The 20857-nt window shown below is 36.0% G+C and overlaps 1 protein-coding gene across 7 annotated transcripts in view; it reads left to right on the forward strand.

Moving 5' to 3' along the window:
* Window positions 1-20857, forward strand: part of DZIP3 (DAZ interacting zinc finger protein 3) — a 121422-nt gene that overhangs the window by 97405 nt on the left and 3160 nt on the right. For 6 of the 7 annotated variants that reach the window (XR_014015942.1, XR_014015943.1, XM_081235241.1 and 3 more), the window contains exons 23-31: window positions 1696-1792; window positions 3694-3797; window positions 5257-5344; window positions 6698-6799; window positions 13396-13521; window positions 15545-15684; window positions 18710-18830; window positions 19319-19465; window positions 19550-19651. Coding sequence is in view for 4 of the 7 variants with exons in the window: in XM_081235241.1 (XP_081091367.1) it covers window positions 1696-1792; window positions 3694-3797; window positions 5257-5344; window positions 6698-6799; window positions 13396-13521; window positions 15545-15684; window positions 18710-18830; window positions 19319-19465; window positions 19550-19651 (1027 nt within the window). In the remaining 3 variants the exon portion in view is untranslated. The remainder of the gene's footprint in view (window positions 1-1695; window positions 1793-3693; window positions 3798-5256; window positions 5345-6697; window positions 6800-13395; window positions 13522-15544; window positions 15685-18709; window positions 18831-19318; window positions 19466-19549; window positions 19652-20857) is intronic. The other variant, XR_014015941.1, reaches the window with a different exon arrangement.

Raw genomic sequence — 20857 nt, forward strand, 5'->3', positions numbered from 1 at the left:
GACAAGTAATATTCCATTGTATGGATATACCACACTTTGCTTACCTTTTCCTCAGTTGATGGACATTTGGTTTGTGTCCATTTTTTAGCTGTTATGAATAAGGCTGGTATGAACATTTGTCTACAAATTTTTGTGTGGACATATGTTTTCAATTCTCTTGGGTATATACCTAAGAGTAGAATTGCTGAGACATGCAGTAAACTCTGTTAACTTTTGGAGGAACTGCCAAACTGTTTTCCAAGTGACTGCACCATTTTATAATCCCAGCAGGAATGGATGAGTGTTCCAATTCTCCACATTCTCACAAAGACTTATTATTTTATCTGTCTTTATTTCACCCATTGTAGTGTTTGTAAAGTGGTATGTCTTTTTGGTTTTGATTTGCATTTTCCTAATAATTAATTACGTTGAGTATCTTTTCATATGCTTATTGGCTATTTGTGTATCTACTTGGAGAAATGTCCATTTACTTCCTTTGACTATTTTTAATATTGGGTTGTTTCTCTATTAACTATTGAGCTTTAAGAGTTTTTTGTATATTCTGGATTACAAGTTCCTTGTCAGATACATGATTTTCGAATATTTTCTTCCATTCTGTGGGTTATCTTTTCACTTCCTTGATCATGTCCTTAGAAGCACAGGTGATTTTGATGAAGTCCAATTTATCTATTTTTCTCTTGTAGGCAAGTTTTGCACAGTATTCAGTGGCATCATAATTCCTTTTTGTTGACTCCTTGAATATTTTATAATTTTTTCCCTCAAAATAATCTGGCCTTATTGATATTAACAACATATTGTCTTATCAGGCTTCTCATCAATGTTTGTCAGGTACTCAAGCATCCAGCTGTTTCTAATAATAAAACATTGAGGAAAGCCTTTGTGAAAGTCCTTATTACAAAAATGTTATACGTCCAATTAATTGCTTTCATTAGAAACATAATTTGGTTTGTATGCTCTAGCGTTCTGGGGCTCAAGTGTAGGAAGCTGAAATGGAATAGGAAAAAGAAACTTCATAGGTAGCCATTTTCCATAATGTCCTTCATAAATAATATCCTTATCATCATCTCCTTCTCTCCTTCTCAAGCTATGGGAATTGTCTTCATTCTAAGGTACTGAATGTGAGCACTGAGATATACAGTAAAATATTTTAATACGGTGACTTAGCTTTATGACAGGGATAATAAAAACTTTTGTGGTTGCTATTGTTAGGACACAAAAAGGCTTGTAGAAACTTTATTTTTTGTAAAATTTATTAATAATAATAGCTAACATTTACTTAGTACTTAGTATGTGCCAAACACAAAGTGCTTTATGTATATTATCTGAATGAATTTTCACAACAACTCTTTGAGGTAAGTAATATAATTTTCTCCATTTTTATATGTGAGGAAACTGAGGTATAGAGAAGTAACTTGCCCATGGTTTCACATTTAATAAGTTGTGGAGGTCAGATTCATCTTCAGACAACTTGATTTCAGAACCAAGGTTTAAATGACAACTTTAAACCCTCCACATTCATGATAGTAAAGGGTAACAGTAAGAGTTAAGTAATGTCTTCTGTTGCTTTTATATGCTGTGTACTTTCCAGGAAATCACTTCCTATTCATTGAATAGCTTGTATCTGTCTGCCTCCTGAATAAGGTTGAAAAGTCTGTCCTTGCTGCAGTGTTACTGACTCTTTATCATATATTTCAGATCTCAGTGGGAAATGGAGAAGCATAATCTGGAAAGCACAATTAAAACATACTTAAACAAACTGAATGCAGAAGCTAGCAGAGCTTTAACAGCTGAGGTAAAAGAAAAGAAAGAGGGAGAGAGAGATGGGGTTGAGGAATGAAGTTTTACTTGTGTACTGGTATACTAAAGAATTTTTAAAAGATTGTTTTTTGAATAAACAGAATTAAGACATCTGAGGACCAGCCAGAAAAACACAGCTCAAACTCTTGTGCTTTTTTGTATATTTTTACTTGAAGATTGATGATCTTATGTTGTTTTCCCCCAAATGACTCCAAGAAATTGTTTTGCTTCAGTATGTATAGCAAATATAGACATCTTAGAAAATTCTCATTAATCCAGCTAAGCCAAAATTCTAAGAATAACATTTCACTGCTGCCATAATATCTCCTTTCTTTGCTATTTAACTACATAGATCTTCCAAAAACACATACACACCATACATTCCAGTGTCGGAAACCAACTTACCTCTTACCCCAGAAAGGCATTCAGTTTCTTCTAAGTTATGTTAGAACACCACAGCTAGGATCTCTCAAAAGAAATTTGATTGTATGTATGTATGTAATTTTTATTTATAGATAGCCAAACTTGATATACAATAAAATTCAAATTTTGGAGCACTCGTTGACATTAAAAGCATTACAAACCTCACCTTTGTCATGGTAAGGTATATTTTTTGGCAGAGTACTCTGAAATCCAGAGCTCCACAATCAAGGGGTGATATCTGCACCAAAAATCCCTGGACAGTAAAGTATTGGAGTATTAAATTTAACTGGAAAAAAAAAAAAACTCAGATTACCTTAAGAGTTCAAGTTTGTAGACTTTGTTTTTTACTGCTTTTAATCAGAAAGTTCCTTTCTACTTCCATTATTAATTTTAGAATTAATAATCTAAGAGTAATAATCATCACTAAGATAATCTTCACTATCTAAGATAATCTTCACTATCTAAGAGTATAATGAGCTATGTTCAGCGAATATTGAGTGATCAATAGGAAAAAACAGAGGCCAAATGACCATGCATCAATAATAGTTGGAAGGGATTCCCACTGTTGGAGAGACATCGGCCTTGACCTCCAAGGCCCATTTAGACAGCATAGTCCTATAGGGTCTGATTGTTTTCTTACTCCTTCAATTAAAAATAAAATCAAATAGCAGGACTTCCTTTGAGTGTTCTTAAACACACTTGCTGCATAATAGAGTTATCTGAGAGCTTTTAAAAACGCCTTTTCAGGGCTTCCCTGGTGGTGCAGTGGTTAAGAATCCACCTGCCAATGCAGGGGATATGGGTTCGAACCCTGGTCCAGGAAGATCCCGCATGCCCCAGAGCAGCTAAGCCCATGTGTCACAACTACTGAGCCTTCACTCTAGAGCCCGTGAGCCATAACTACTGAGCTCATGTGCCACAACTACTGAAGCCAATACTCCTAGAACCCGTGCTCCACAACAAGAAAAGCCACTGCAATGAGAAGCCCGCGCACCGCAACGAAGAGTAGCCCCCACTCGCAGCAACTAGAGAAAGCCTGCACATAGCAACGAAGACCCAACGCAGCCAAAAGTAAATAAATAAATGTTTATTAAAAAAAATCAATGACATAAAAAGAAAGATACTCAGAAATTTTTTAAAAAACCCGTTTCCCAGGCTACACCTAGTATCAATTAAATTAGAATCTCTGAAACCAAGACATCATTTTTTTAAGTTTCTGAGATGATTCCAGTGCATATGCAAGTTTAAAAACTAATGTTGTAAAATGTTTCCCAACCCAGTAACTTTTGAATAAAAATATTAGAATTTCAGAATTGATCAAAGAGCTTTAAAATGTGTTATGCAGGAAAGAAGCTCAGAGATTGAAAGAGATTGAAAAAAATAACTTTAAATTACTTGAAATGTTTGAGGCAAGAATGTGTTCATTTACAAGGACATCTTTAACTTCTTTCTCTTTCTCTCAAAAATCTGTAGGTATATTTCTTACAGTGTCGTAGAGATTTTGGTTTGCTTCATCTAGAGCAGACTGAAAAGGAATGCCTCAGTCAGCTTGCCAGGGCGACTCACATGGCAGCAAGGTAACCTCTCCCTCTTCCTTAATGTGTCTTGGTCTCTGAGGTATTCGCAGGTGGCTCCAAGGTTGAACGTAATCTGTGATGTGTTTTACATATATATGACATCAGAGTCTTTGGAGTGAAGAAGCCATTGTTTTTTTAAACCTCAAATGTCATTTAGTCACTTTGAGCTTTTACTTTGTTGCTCCTGCTGTAGCACTGAGTAGTCTAAGTGCAGTAGTAGCTGATGGCAGATTTTTCCCTTCCTCTACAATGAAACAGATCAAAAGTCTCAGTCAGACATGCATGAAGACCAGATATTTACAAAACAAGGTGGATTCTAATTGGAAAACTTTTTTCTAATTCTTTTCTCTCTTAACGCTTGATTTTAAATATCTTTGGAAAAACACATTGAGGGAAAAATCAGTATTAACACCTAAAACCGTGTTAAAGGCAGTTTCCTGCTGTGCTACAAATGAGTGGTTTTCAAATTTAGGCAGGTTGCATGGGATTCTTCAGTTTATGATTTTATGGAGTACACCTTTGAACTTAAGGAATTAATTAGATTAAAATCTCTGGGACCAAAGCATCACTACTTTTAATGATTATTATTTTAATATGATCATCATTATTCTTCAATTCTAAAGAATCAGAATCTCTGACGTTTAACAAGATTCCCAGGAAACACTGATGTGCATTCATGTCAGGGAAGCACTGTTGTAAGTGATCAGTCTATCTTTGCTTGCTAGAGGGAGAAAGGATGCTCTATAAATTAGAATATTTTCAAGCTTCTTTGTATGAGATGATCTCAGTGATAACTTGTTATGCTCTTTTGTGCCAGGTGATACTGGGGTGGGGATGTTATAACAGATAGAGCCTTTTGAAAGGCCACGTAAAATCTCTCTTCTTGAGATGCCAGACCCTAAACACCTCAAAGCTGTTTTACTTAAGTCGTTTGATGGGCATGGTGGGCAGAGCTGCTGTGTTTGTGCAATTTAGCATATCATAGAGACAACAATCTAATTTATCCTCACAGAAGAGGTATTTCTTTCTAACTTTCCTTTCTGTAGGGAATATCTTTTTCTAATTTGCAAAAGAGCCTGATAGGCCAACCGTGGCCCTGTGATGTCAGGGTTAATGTGAAGATAGTCCAAAACCTGCTTTCAGGATGTCAACATCTTTGAAAATGCTCCTGCATTGGATGGCTAGGGCAGTTTCCCTGGGTGGCCTCCTTTGCCTCCCTTCTTCAATGGAGGATTCCTATACAAAGGAATGGCTTTGTTTACTAGGCTTTTTAAAAATTTTTGATAACAAGCCCTTCCATACAACTTTCTGCCCATTTGAGGTAATTGGTGATAGAGGTAACTTTGTTGTTGTTTTACTTTATCTATATACATGCTAGAGAACATAATAGAAATTTTTGGAAATCTAAGTGGCATATAAAAAGAAAGAACTTTCTCTTGTGTCTCCATTTCTATACCAGCAACCTAAAATCACTTCAATTAAAGGCTGCGGTAGACAGTTGGAATGCCATTGTGACAGATGTTAGAAACAAGATTGCATTCCTCAGGGTAAGTCATGAAGTATTTACAGTAAATTGACTGAATGGTGTAGGTGATATATACTTAAAGAAAACGTCTAACATTAAAAACAATTACTAGAGAAATTTAAGGAAGAACATGTTTTTTCATTGTAGTTATTAAAACTTATGCCTTTTTGAGGTTTGAGACTGATTACTTCCATTGTAGTTGGTTGTAGATAACATCCTAGGCTCTTACATGTGGTCTTCTAGGTCCTTAGTCTAGTAAATGGTAAACTCAAAAATTGTGCCTCACACTTAATTTTCCTAGAATTCCAAAGCTAACTCTGCTCCAGTCAGAAATAAATGTCTTAACTTGATCTGAGTAATTATGTGTTTACAGAATTAAAAGGAAGATCAAGCAGATCTGTATTAGTTTTCAATCTTAACTTTTTATGTAATTACTCCCTAATGCAAAATAATAAATTCTTAATTTTTCATGTAATAGAATTAGGACTGTGCTAACAGTAATCTAAAGAGGTAACACACTGAATATTTGTCTAGCTTTGTCCTTGGTGGTCTTCCCTGTTTCTTTCCCAGATTCATTCATACTCAGTCTTTAGTGATGCTTAACATATTTATTGGATTTATTCAAAGTTCTGGCCTCAAAAGAGATGCCCCTTGTTCTCTATCATTGTTTTCTTCTAAGAACGTGTCCTATATATGGAAGTTTCTAAATGTTTGAAGACTTTCTCTTCCAGCTCTTGTGGTTTGTTTACAAAATAACATATAAAGCAAAATGGGGACAATGCCAAAAATGTTGAAAGTATGTTTTTAAGCTTCAAGGATAGGAGTCTTACCTTTGGCAAAATCTAAGAAGAAAAAAAAAAGGTATATGTGGAACTGGAGACAGCTACAGGTATAACTTTTAAGATTAAAAAAAATGTGGACATTCAAAAGTTTTCCCTAAAACTTCTCCCCCAGTTTTTAAAATTAACATTTGCAAGTAGTTCAACTCTTTGTTACAAATACTTTTTTACCCATATCTATCAGCAAGTAGATTATGTACATCTTCTTGATCTTTAGACTCTGTTTACTTTATATCAGTGGTTCCCATTTGGGGGCTAAAAATTATGGAAACACTGAGGAGTTATCACAGAGATCTGTGAATTATGTGTCTCTGTATCTTGTCAATTAATAGATACTTCTAAAAATACAGCTATTTACATTTATGGATAGTGGTGTATAGAGTTGTTTTTATGTCAAAAATTCTTTTTATATTATTTCTGGCATAATAGATTGGAAATCACTCATCTATGTTGTACTATTCAAAACTACATCAAGTACTTCCATATGCTATTTCTTTGAAGTTGATTTTGCTGTAAAATATTGTTTCTCCTACTAGACACAGTACAATGAACAAATTAACAAGGTGAAGCAAGGGTTTGCCTTGAGTACCTTGCCTCCAATCCAGCTTCCTCCACCACCACCCAGTCCTGAGATACTGGTAAGAAATATAGTTGACTCTTGAACAATGCAGGGGTTGGGAGTGCCAAACCCCCCCCCCCAACCCCATGCAGTCAGAAATCTGGGTACTGCTCTCTCTGCCTCACAAACAACGGAATTGATAAATGACTACCCAAGAGCAGGAAGCTGAAACAGTTTGGATAGAATCAGGACTCAAACCCTAGTTTTTTGATTCCACATATTGTGATTTCTAATCAAATGCAAACTTTCTCCACATTTAGTTAATTTAAAGATCTGTAAAATGAAAAAACAGGGATTGTGTTTATTGAAAAAAGTCGGTGTATGAGTGGACCCACACAGTTCAGACCTGTGTTGTTCAAGGGTCAACTGTATAACATTTTGAAAAATCACCATCTTCATCTTGATAAAATGGTAACAGCTTTAAAACACTGAATATGCATTATGTTTGTGTGTTCAAAGTGGAAAGGGTACATGTAGTGCGTATCATTTGTAATTATGTCCATTCCTGCTGTATCATCTACAGATGATATGACTAGTTGGCTGACTCAGCTGAGGCAAGAGGTAGGTTGTATCACTGGATTTTAGTAATGCATTTGATATCTAAAGAGGTAATATATGCTCATTCATTTTGTCGATCACACTTACATTATGAGAGAAAACTGATGAATGCCTAGAATTCCCAATGCCCTCAAGTTACTGCTAGATGACTAAAACATCTCAGCATGATACCCCAACATGCTGGACCTCACCCCCCCCACTTACACTTTAGACTCTGTTTTCCTTAACTTTTATCTTCTATTCTACCTTTAACAGTAAGGACAGCTTTCATTTATGACCCTTCCCTGCTTACTGTAAGGGATAAATGGGTCTACATCAGACAAACTAATCTCTATGCTATACTATTTATGTTAGCCTTCTGGGAAACATAGCACCTTAACCCAATAAACTCATACAGCTTTCCAAAAGACCTTTTAGAACAGAACCACTAGATTATAACCTTTATTATGATAACAGATCTGAGGGTAAGAAAAGAAGAAAGGTGTGATATATTTAGGGGTAGATCACTTTTGACATTAGCATTTCTGCTTATAATAGAACTTTGAAAATGTTTGTTCTACAAATACTAGTTGAGTATTTCAAAGAACTTAAAAATTATGTAAATTGTGTGGAGTTACACTATGTTTCAAAAGCAGACTTCAGAGCTGAAAGCATTATGATATGCACCATGGGCTTTAGTTTAGAATGACAGTATTGCCTTTTATATTTTTGGTTAATTCAGGTTTTATAGGAGCATTATATTATGCATATTATTATTCTAGGCTTTGAACACACCATCATACCCAACTCTCCTGATAAGGAATGTGTTGCATAGATGACAGAAATCCCAGATTCCCTGTAGTTCTATGGGAAGTAACACATATTCTTGGTAGGATTTCTAGAAACCTGTTGCCTCTGCCTGTATTCAAACTACTGCCTGTAGGTTGTAGTTAAACTCTCCCATGACTCTAAATATAAAATGGCTCTAGAGACTTGGATGCTAGAAACAGAGATGTTCTTTGGAGTTTTCTGGAACCAGACTGGCATAATCTATCTGATACTAGTGACACTATAACTGACAAACATAATCAGACCTTGTCCTCTACATCCTCATCCCTTCAGAGACTTGCTTATGGCTGATGTGGCTACCCAGGTTTAGTCAAGGGAAAGAACCCACTGGCAGTTAGGCTCAATGGAATTTATAAGCATCCCTTGCTAACACTTAAGAGGTACATGTGTATCTTTTGTGCTTCCTAACCAGAGTCACTGCTGTGCTTGATCAAAGCTGACAGTTGTGTTAAAGTACAATCATCAGTGACCACTGAGAATTAGTAGAACAGTTTGAGAGCACAGATGCTAGAAATGTGACCATTCTTTTTGCAATAAATTGAGGTGGTATTATACAATGGAAATACATTAGAGGTCTGGGTTCAGGTCCTAACTCTGTGAAGAACTGTGTTGGTTTTGGGAAACTCAGCTGTCCCAGACTTTGGTTTTCCTATCTACAAATCAGGAAATTGTCCTAGATGATCTGATCACTAAAGTCTTTCTTTCTGAGATTCTAGTATTGTAAAGAATAGTTACCAGGTTTTAAATATATATAGTAGTCTAACCTGAGAAGTCTGGAATAATGGGTATTGTTCCCAGTTTAACCCAGTATTTTTATGTGTTTCATTATGTTTTGATTTTTGTAGCCTGGCTGTCTAATCCTAAAAGTAGTGTTAGGTAATTGTTGTCCTCAAAAAGAGCAGGACTACTAACTCAGTACCCATCATTCATTATTTAAGGACATTATATTATGAAAAATTTGAAACATACATAAAAACAGAATGATGGACCTCTGTGAACCCAAGAGCCAACTTCAACATCATTATCAACATTTTGTCAGTCTTGTGCCATGTCATCCCCTTCTTCCTCCCCACTGGAACATTTTAAAGTAAACCCTACATCTCATCCATTTATACTTTAGTATGCATTCCAAAAAGATGAGGACTCTTATTCTTGAGATTTTTCTTGTTTCTTGAGGTAGGATTGTATTGCTATAAACTTCCCTCTTAGAACTGCTCTTGCTTCATCCCATAGGTTTTGGGTCATTGTGTTTTCATTGTCATTTGTTTCTAGGTTTTTGTTTGTTTGTTTGTTTTTGCGGTATGCGGGCCTCTCACCATTGTGGCCTCTCCCGTTGCGGAGCACAGGCTCCGGACGCGCAGGCTCAGCAGCCATGGCTCACGGGTCCAGCCACTCCGCGGCATGTGGGATCTTCCCGGACCAGGCCACGAACCCGTGTCCCTTGCATTGGCAGGCAGACTCTCAACCACTGCGCCACCAGGGAAGCCCTGTTTCTAGGTATTTTTTGATTTCCTTTTTGATTTCTTCAGTGATCTCTTGGTTATTCAGTAGTGTATTGCTTAGCCTCCATGAATTTGTATTTTTTACAGTTTTTTTTTCCTGTAATTGATATCTAGTTTCATATCTAGTTTCATGTGGTCAAAAAAGATACTTGATATGATTTCAGTTTTCTAAAATTTACCAAGGCTTGATTTGTGACCCAAGATATGATCTATCCTGGAGAATGTTCCATGAGCACTGAGAAGAAAGTGTATTCTGTTGTTTTTGGATGAAATGTCTTATAAAATATCAATTAAGTCCTTCTTGTCTAATGTGTCATTTAAACCTTGCATTTCCTTATTTATTTTCATTTTGGATGATCTGTCCATTGGTGGAAGTGGGGTGTTAAAGTCCCCTACTATGATTGTGTTACTGTCGATTTCCCCTTTTATGGCTGTTAGCATTTGCCTTATGTATTGAGGTGCTCCTATGTTGGGTGCATAAATATTTACAAGTGTTATATCTTCTTCTTGGATTGATCCCTTGATCATTATGTAGTGTCCTTCTTTGTCTCTTGTAATAGTCTTTATTTTAAAGTCTATTTTGTCTGATATGAGAATTGCTACTCCAGCTTTCTTTTGATTTCCATTTGCATGGAATATCTTTTTCCATCCCCTCACTTTCAGTCTGTATGTGTCCCTAGGTCTGAAGTGGGTCTCTTGTAGACAGCCTATATACGGATCTTGTCTTTGTATCAATTCAGCCAGTCTATGTCTTTTGGTTGGAGCATTTAATCCATTTACATTTAAGGTAATTATCGATATGCATGTTCCTATTACCATTTTCTTAATTGTTTTGGGTTTGTTTTTGTAGGTCTTTTCCTTCTCTTGTGTTTCCTGCCTAGAGAAGTTCCTTTAGCATTTGTTGTAAAGCTGGTTTGGTGGTGCTGAATTCTCTTAACTTTTTATTGTTTTTGAATTGTCTTAACTTTTGCTTGTCTGTAAAGGTTTTAATTTCTCTGTCAAATTTGAATGAGATCCTCACTGGGTAGAGTAATCTTGGTTGTAGGTTTTTCCCTTTCATCGCTTAAATATGTCCTGCCACTCCCTTCTGGCTTGCAGATTTTCTGCTGAAAGATCAGCTGTTAACCTTATGGGGATTCCCTTGCTGCTTTTAATATTTTTTCTTTGTATTTAATTTTTGATAGTTTGATTAATATGTGCCTTGGCGAGTTTCTCCTTGGATTTATCCTGTATGGGACTCTCTGTGCTTCCTGGATTTGACTATTTCCTTTCCCATATTAGGGAAGTTTTCAACTATAATCTCTTCACATATTCTCTCAGACCTTTCTTTTTCTCTTCTTCTTCTGGGACCCCTATAATTCGAAAGTTGTGCATTTAATGTTGTCCCTGAGGTCTCTGAGACTGTCCTCAATTCTTTTCATTCTTTTTTCTTTATTCTACTCTGCGGTAGTTATTTCCACTATTTTATCTTTCAGGTCACTTTTCCGTTCTTCTGCCTCAGTTATTCTGCTATTGATTCCTTCTAGAGAGTTTTTAATTTCATTTATTGTGCTGTTCATCATTGTTTGTTTGCTCTTTAGTTCTTCTAGGTCCTTGTTAAACGTTTCTTGTATTTTCTCCATTCTATTTCCAAGATTTTGGATCATCTTTATTATCGTTACTTAGAATTCGTTTTCAGGTAGACTGCCTGTTTCCTCTTCACTTATTTGGTCTAGTGGGTTTTGACCTTGCTTCTTCTTCTGCTTCATATTTCTCTGTCTTCTCATTTTGTTTAACTTACTGCATTTGGGGTCTCCTTTTCTCAGGCTGCAGGTTCATAGTTCCTCTTGTTTTTGGTGTCTGCCCCCAGTGGGTGAGGTTGATTCAGTGGCTTTTGTAGGCTTCCTGGTGGAGGGGACTGGTGCCTGTGTTCTGGTGGGTGGGGCTGGATCTTGTCTTTCTGGTGGACAGGGCTGCCTCCGGTGGTGTGTTTTGGGGTGTCTGTGAACTTATTATGATTTTAGGCAGCGTCTCTACTAATGGGTGGGGTTGCATTCCTGTCTTGCTAGTTGTTTGGCATGGGACGTCCAGCACTGGAGCTTCCTGGTGGTTGGGTGGAGCTGGGTCTTAGCGTTGATATGGAGATCTCTGGGAGAGCTCTCGTCAATTGATATTACGTGGGGCCGGGAGGTCTCTGGTGGACCAATGTCCTGAACTCAGCTCTCCCACCTCAGAGGCTCAGGCCTGACACAGGCCAGAGCACCAAGACCCTGTCAGCCACACGGTGAACTCAGTTACTTCCTTAGTATAAAGCTGCTGCTGACCTTTGTGATCATAAAACTCAGTCCTTAGTCTTGTTCCCTACCCTCAGGTTTATGCCTCAGGACTCTTACTCTTATTGGCTATAATCACACCACCATTTTGTACCTAAGAAAATTATAATTTTTAATGTCTAATATTGAAATTTATATTTTCCCAATTGTCTCAGAAATGTCTTTTTCTTAACTAGATTGACAGTACTTCCAATGTGGTTATAATTACCATTACTTTAAAACCCCTTATTTTTAAAAAAACAATCCAAACGAGGTTTATACTTTTCATTTGGCTGATTATTTTTCTTTAAAATATAACAGCTACCTAACTCCCTCCCTTTTATTCGTATCATTTATCTGTTAAAAAACTAACTTCCTACATTATTGATGTAACTGATTACATCCTTGTGATGCCATTATACATATTCTTCTATTTCCTATAACCTGATCATTAGATATAGAGGGTTGGTTAGAATCAGGTTCAGTATTTTTGGCAAGAGTACTTTATAGGTGATGATGTATACACACATTAGAAGACACACAGTGTCTCTCATTTAGTGATGTTAAGAATCACATGTCATCCTTATCTCTCCATTATAAAGTTCCCCATTAACTTTCACCCTGCTGGTTTCAGTATCGTTACTTAAGAGCTATCTTGGTGCTCATTTTTTAAATTCAACAAATAGGTGAATTTCTGCTTTTTGCCAGTGCTAGACCTGGCACATAGTATATGCTCCATAAACCTGTCCTCTTTTGTCATCCAGCCAATAAGGTATCCATCCCATTGGCAGATGCTAAGAAGGGCTAGCTTTCTACAGCCCCCTGGGAAGTTCAGTAACATTCACAGGCATGTCTACAAGTCACTGTAGGAGGGTTTATTCCCCTGGCCCACCCCACTTCAGCTTTCAACTGTCCTTGGAACTAAACATAAGGTCAGAACTCCACCAGGTGGTACAAGGTCCCTTCAATACATAATAGCAAAAGTAATATTTTCTATAGACAACTTTGGTTCTTTAGCAGAATTTCTGAGTATCAGTATTGTTTATCAGCATGGACAGTACTCATTGAGGAGCTCCTTTCCATAGTCCTATATTATTCCATTTGTCAGAGAACTTTAAATATCACCTAACCCAACCCTCTTATTTTATAGATTAATAACTTGGTATCCAAGATTACCCAGCTAGGTGGAGAGAAAGTAGGACTAGAACCCAGTTCTCTTCTGTCTCCATGCTCTTTAGTATATTTTACTGCCCTTTGCTTTTTCAAATATTCATATATTTAACTAACATTATGACAACATTGTTTCTAATATGCTTTGTATCTAGATTTCAAATCAGTCCCCCCCCACCGATAAAAACATTGCTTTATGAGTTTAGATTATTGACTATATAAATACTTGGGGGTTTTGCTTTTATTTTCTATCTTTTCTATTTTAGATACAGCAGTTCTTGGGAAGACCCATTGTGAAAGAATCTTTCTTTAGACCTGTACTCACTGTTCCTCAAATGCCTGCCATTTGTTCTGGAGTCATCTCTGCAACTGGTCAACCTAGACCCCCACTGGTACAGATCCCTTCTTGGTAGAATATACATTAACTAGCTTGTTGTCACTTACAGTGGACTTCCAGAATGAATGTCTTCTTTTTGTTCATATACTTGATAAATAATGATGAAGGTGATGGTGGTAGTGATGATCATGATGATGATTGAATGAATAGTTCCATGTGAGGCACTGTGTTAAATGCATTATATATATTATTTAACTATTTCATTAAGTGATTATAACTTAGTTTTTAGATACAAAGATAAATATAATATAGTAGAGAATTCTTATAGTTTTGCTTCTATAACAGGCACTAATGCAGAGTAGATTGATATTTTTAATAGATAATTTATATTTAGCATGATTGTTGGCTTCTTTGCTTTTCAACCTACCGAAGTCACAACATTATACCACAAAGCTAAAGAAAAATTTTATATACACACACACATATATGTGTGTATAGTAGGACATTGTTTATCTATAAACAGGTAATATAAATTTCACCTTGCAATGTATTATACTATAAAGTTATAAATCTTTCTAGCTACAAAGAGCTATATAAGCTTTATCCACACCTGAAGAAGCAACAAAGAAATTTAAAATGATTAGGATTATTAGTTGTAATCTTGGTCAAGGTAAACTTTTTATTACAAGGAAAATCTTCTCCCAGATGATTGATGTTTAATATAATCTTGACTTTCCCATAACTACATTCTAGTCAGTTGGGGTTTATTTTGTACCTATGTATTGCTGACAGCCTCCCTTTGAAACATATAGTCAAATGGAATTACTCATTTGTGTAGAGGCTGCCTCTCTATGAATAAATATGTATCTAGGCCTTAACATGTTTACTAAGTACCACATCTTTTTTATCACCATGATATTACAGTGTTGCTCATGTGGTTTGCTCCTGCACCATTCTATAAGGAACTATAAAATTTTATTGAAAACATTAAAGTACCTCAACCTTCTAATAAGATTACTTCCTGATTCCTCTGAAAAAGCTTGACACTGAGGCAGACCCAGATTTCTGGTGATATTCTGCTCTTTCTCTGACTTACTAGGCTTTGTGTGAGTAATTTTAGTGGCTGTTAGTAATTTTTCATACATAATAACCTTATATTTGAAAATAGTCTGTAGTCTTAGGTAAAGGATGCATGTTTATAATTATCCTAGTAATCAGATAAGCACTTCAAAAATATTCAATTACTGATATTAACTAATTAGAAACTTGATGGTTCTAAGAAGGAACCATCATAAAATATGAGGAAAACTTTGTTTGATGGTTTCATGGCTCAAAGTTGTTGCTACTACTTCCATACCACCTTTGTAACATTCATGACACTGGGCAGATATTCTAGTAGTATTCTCATGTTTATTTGTTTGAAAATTAAACTTCATTATTTTTCTAATTATAAAAATAGTATATGTTAATTATAAAAAAGCAAATAATGTAGAAATACATAAAGCATATACAAAGTATAAAATAATTATATAAAGTAGAAAGCAAAATTATCCTGCTGTTGAATCCTAGAAAACAATCACTGTTTACATATTATTCTGTATTTTACAGACCTTTTTCTGTGCATACACATTTAAAAAATGTTTTAATATAAAATGAGTTCTACCATAAATGCTGTGCTGTAGACTTTTTTTTAAAAATGAGACATACATTGTGGACATCTCACATGCTCAGACATACAAATCTATTTTTAAGGACTTGATTAGATATGCTACAATTTATTGACTTATTCCCCTATTAACAAACTTTAGGTTGCTTTCAGAAATGCACACTCTGTATATATTTCTGTATATGTTTGCAATTACTGAGACTAGCATGTGCCATTTTTAAAATAAAGGTAAACATATACAAACAGTTAGAAATATGGTGCTGTAAGGAAAAAAAATTCTAAAAAGGGAACATGTATGTCAGTATTCCTCTTCATTCTACCCATTTTCTGAAGTATGGAAATGTAATGTTGGCATGGAACTTTGCTTCCTAATAATTGAAGGTGAAGAGTTGTAACTCTGTGCTCCTTACAGATGACTAGCATAGCCTGGACGGTGCCAGTGCCTATGGGAGAAGCTGTGCCTCCCAGTGCAGGTCTGGGAAGTGATCCCCCCATGATGAATTGGGAGAAGATTACAGACAGGCTGAAAACTGCCTTTCCACAACAGACCAGGTACCTTAGTCTCTTTTAGTGTTGAGTACAGATCATACTCTATAGTTTCCACAGCCATAATTATGCCAATGAAACATTTCAGAGAAATATAACACCCCCCCCACACACACACACAAAATACAGGTATTTCCTAACCATGGCCTTGGTAGGGAAAATGAAATTTATTAAGAAGGGACAGTTTTCAGTATAAATGCTAAACCTCTTCACTAAAATTATTAAAGTCATGAGAGTAAACTTTTAAATTTAGGTTTGCTCATTTACTGAAAGTACAACCAGTTGTAAACCTACCCAATTTTATGCCACTAGCTGCAATAATTATCTTAATAACCTATTTCCAAAGTGAATTTTAAGTTAATTGTATGCCATATAAGCCCAAACATAATCAGGTTTTACTTTCCTATTTCCTTAATTTTATTGAGGGTTCTTGTAGTTTCTTTGTTAGGGGACAAAGAAAGGGGATATAGTTAAATGCAAGAAATCATTATTTTAGTGTGCTTTTCACAGTTCTGACTTCAACAGAAAGCTATTTAATTCTACTCCTCCAGAAATGAAGTGTCTTTAATCTTGTATCAAATGAAATAATTCTAGTTTTCACCAGCATTTTCATTTGAAGACCAATGCTTTTATTTAACATATGTACCATTATGTTTCAGGATTAGATTATGGTTTTATAAATATAATAGTGAATAGAAAATGAAAACAGAACTGTAATATAGTTGTTATAAATATATATAGAAAATAAATAGTAAATCAAAGGTAGTTTTATAAGGCTGATGACATGACATTTCATTTGAGAAAGAAAAATACTTTTATCATCCTACTCTATCCTACCAAAAATGTATATGCAGGCTTTGGGTCAATGGCTATGGGAATGGAAAAAGAACATATCAGTTAAAATATTCCTAGGTTTCTTTATCACATAATTAATGTGTCTTTCAGCCTTTGCTTTCATTTTCTGTTAAATCTTTGTTTTCTGTTTCTGAATTTTACAAAAGTAGAACTATTAACAATGACAGAAAGAGACTGATAGTAACATAGTTAAAAAGGAATATTTGTCTTTTTTTTTACACCTTTATTAGAGTATAATTGCTTTACAATGTTGTATTAGTTGCTGTACAACAAAGTGAATCAGATATATATATATATATACACACACACACACACACATATCTCCATATCCCCTCCCTCTTGAGCCTCCCTCCCACCCTCCTGATCCTACCCCTCTAGGTCATCACAGAGCATTGAGCTGATCTCCTTGTGCTATGCAGCTGCTTCCCACTGTCTATTTTACGTTTGGTAGTGTATATATGTAAATGCCACTCTCTCACTACATTCCAGCTTCCCCTTCCCCCACTGTGTCAAGTCCGTTCTCTACGTCTGTGTCTTTGTTCCTGCCCTGCCACTAGGTTCATCAGTACCGTTTTTTTAAATTCCATATATATGCATTAGCATACGGTATTTGTTTTTCTCTTTTTAACTTACTTCACTCTGCATGACAACTCCAGGTCCATCTACCTCGTTACAAATAACTCAATTTTGTTCCTTTTTATGACTGAGTAATATTCCATTGTATATATGTGCCACATCTTCTTTATCCATTCATCTGTCAATGGACATTTAGGTTACTTCCATGTCTTGGCTATTGTAAATAGTGCTGCAATGGACATTGTGCTAAATGTATCTTTTTGAATTATGGTTTTCTCAGGTATATACCCAGTAGTGGGGTTGCTGGGTCATATGGTAGTTCTATTTTTAGTTTTTTAAGGAACCTCCATGCTGTTCTCCATAGTGGCTGTATCAATTTACATTTCCACGAGCAGTGCAGGAGGGTTCCCTTTTCTCCACAACCTCTCCAGCATTTGTTGTTTCTAGATTTTTTTGACGATGGCCATTCTGACTGGAGTGAGGTGATACCTCATTGTGGGTTTTTTGTTTTGTTTTGTTTTTTATTTATTTTTGCCTGCATTGGGTCTTCATTGCTGCGTGTGGGCTTTCTCTAGTTGCGGCCAGCGGGGGCTACTCTTCATTGCGGCGCACGGGCTTCTCATTGCAGTGACTTCTCTTATTGTGGAGCATGGGCTCTAGGTGCATGGGCTTCAGTAGTTGTGGCATGCAGCCTCAGTAGTTGTGGCTCATGGGGTCTAGAGCACAGGTTCAGTAGTTGTGGTACATGGGCTTAGTTGCTCTGTGGCATGTGGGATTTTTCCAGACCAGGGCTCAAACCTCTGTCCCCTGCATTGGCAGGTGGATTCTTAACCACTGCGCCACCAGGGAAGCCCCCCTCATTGTGGTTTTGATTTGCATTTCTCTAATGATTAGTGATGTTGAGCATCTTTTCATGTGTTTGTTGGCAATCTGTATGTCTTCTTTGGAGAAATGCCTATTTAGGTCTGCCACTCATTTTTGGATTGGGTTGTTTTTTTGATATTGAGCTGCATGAGCTGCTTGTATATTTTGGAGATTAATCCTTTGTCAGTTGTTTCATTTGCAAATATTTTCTCCCATTCTGAGGGTTGTCTTGTTTATGGTTTCCTTTGTTGTGTAAAAGCTTTTAAGTTTCATTAGGTCCCATTTGTTTATTTTTGGTTTTATTTCCATTATTCTAGGAGATGGATCAAGAAGGATCTTGCTGTGATTTATGTCATAGAGAATATTATAGTCTTGAGTAAGAGAGCATTGAGAGATATGATATAATGAGCTCAGCACATAAATAAGTAGATAACAAACTTAATTTTCACACAGTGAGCTTTTAAAAACAGTTAAAATCTCTTTTGGAAAGAAAATAAATACTAAACTTTATCACTCACAAACACATTAAGTATCATTAATCAATACATTAGGAGTTTTCATTTTGGTTTAAAATAAATGCAGATGGACCTGTGATCACTTTTTTAGATCAGAAATCTAAAGGGTCACATCTGTATGCTACATATCAATCCTATGATAGGATTTCATATCTCCTTTGGAGGGCACATCCTCAAGGCAGTAGGAAAATCACCAGTGCTCTTTCCTTGATCTCTTCCAGAAAGGAGCTTACAGATTTCTTACGGAAATTGAAGGATACTCATGGGAAGTCCTTTTCTAGACTGACATTTGATGAAATTGTTCACAAGATTTCCCAATTTATTGACCCCAAGAGATCTCAGGTAAAAAAAAAAAGAAAAAAGAAAAGACAACTTTATCTCCTGGCCCTTATCTTTAGTAGTTAGCCATATTAATTATCTCCATTACATGATCAGGAAATCAGTCTATAATCATATTAAATCATCTATTAACAACAAACAATTCATCTTGACAAATGGCATGGGAAACACCACCTGATCATTCTAGAATAAAACTGACCCTCTTGAAATTTACTCTAGGTTATTTTGAATGGCTCTAAAAGGAGACATTTTTTCTAATTTTCTGCAAAGACTTGTTTTAATTGAAAGAGCACCTAGAGTTATTTTTGGTTTTACCTGGTCCTTAGTATATAAGTAATATTGCCAACATTTATTTCAAGATTCCTCTTGAACCTGATTAACTTTTACCCTTTTGCTAATTCTCACAGTAGCCTATTCTATGGTATTTATCAGTTCTTCCTGTTTTAGTTCAATTCTAAAAAAAATAATAAGTATAATATTCTAATTTTCAGAGTCAAGGAAAATCAGTGCCAAATGGTAATAGTGCTTCACCCAGCCATACTCCTCCACCTCAGGCTAATGCTGCCCAGCCCTCAAAACCAGCCCGGAGGCCCCTCGGTTCACAAGGTCCTGCCATGTGGGAAGGAGCCAATAATTTGGTGAGACTGAGACTTGATTCTGAATACATTTAAAGTTAGAGGAGAGAAATGAGCTGAATTTAACCTTATGTGTATTCTCCCTAGGATGATGAGGAAGAGGAAGAGGAACCTTGTGTGATCTGTCATGAGAATCTCTCTCCAGAAAACCTCTCAGTTTTGCCCTGTGCGCACAAATTCCACTCTCAGGTGAACTTATCTTTTTAATATTTTGCCATTAATCAATTAAGTGAAATTCATACCGTATTCCTTGAAATTGTATACATGTATCATCCACTGCTGTGTCATGAATTTCACTGGATATAACTCTGGGCTTTTGGGTACCACACAGAAGCATTTATATGTTTTCCCATACCTAGCCATGGATTGCATTGTGTTTTCTCAGATCGCAATACACCTAGCAGGAGAAGGGGACAATGATGAGATTTAATGGGACAGAGTGGCAGTTCCTTTGAACAGAACGGGAAGGAATGTTGATTGACTTGGCAGTTGGCAGTTTTAGCAACAGTGCCACTTCACCTTGGCTTGTTATAAATAGTGTCCTTTGTCCACGCCTAATGATAGCCAACTGCTGTTATAACACATAAGACTTAACAGTCTGTCCAGGCTCCTGTATTTGCTTTTGAAGATGCTGAGGCCTGAGTTTTGATGTTATAAAAATGTGAGGCTGGCATATCTTTTGTTAATTCTTGGCATTTATATAGATTAACTTCTGGTGTTGTTGCTGTGCAAATGCTATTGATATACAATTTATGATCCAAGTCTTCTGATGCAGAGGTGTAATTTGACACAGGAAAAGATAATCTTACACAAGAAAGGCTTCTCAGGGAAGTGAACAGTAGCCAGCTCATTCAAGCCGTATCTGTAAAACATAATTTCAAAGATATGTGATACCTGGTACAGAATTATGTTTTGTATCTGCTCTGATAAGAAGAGATATACACAGAATGGCTAATCCCAAAAGACCTCCAGGATAGATACTTAGCCATCTGGTTTTCCCATTTGAAGTTTTAAAAGTCCTAAAGATCCATTTAGAAAATAAATGTTTCACAAAGCTTATTTTATTCTTTGCCATTGCTCATTGAATAGAAAGCAGGTAATTCATTCAGGTTACTCTCTAGAGTTAATGGGCCTCATATCTATTGCCTATTCTTAATCCTCTCTCATCTGACTTGGGTCTCCATTATTCATTCATGTAAAAATGATTTGTTTTTGGAGAGTCAGTATTCAAGCAAATAACTTAATAGATAGTTCATAGCCAAAGAGTACTACCATTATGACCAAAGAAAGACCAATCTGAAAAGTATATCCATTATCTAGGGATTTTAACTTCAAAATACCATAATCACTTGACACAAGGTATTTGTGACATTTGTATGTTTAGGTATGACTTTT

This window comes from Mesoplodon bidens, assembly GCF_964165515.1.
Source record: "Mesoplodon bidens genome assembly, chromosome: 5".
Taxonomy (NCBI): Eukaryota; Metazoa; Chordata; class Mammalia; order Artiodactyla; family Ziphiidae; genus Mesoplodon; species Mesoplodon bidens.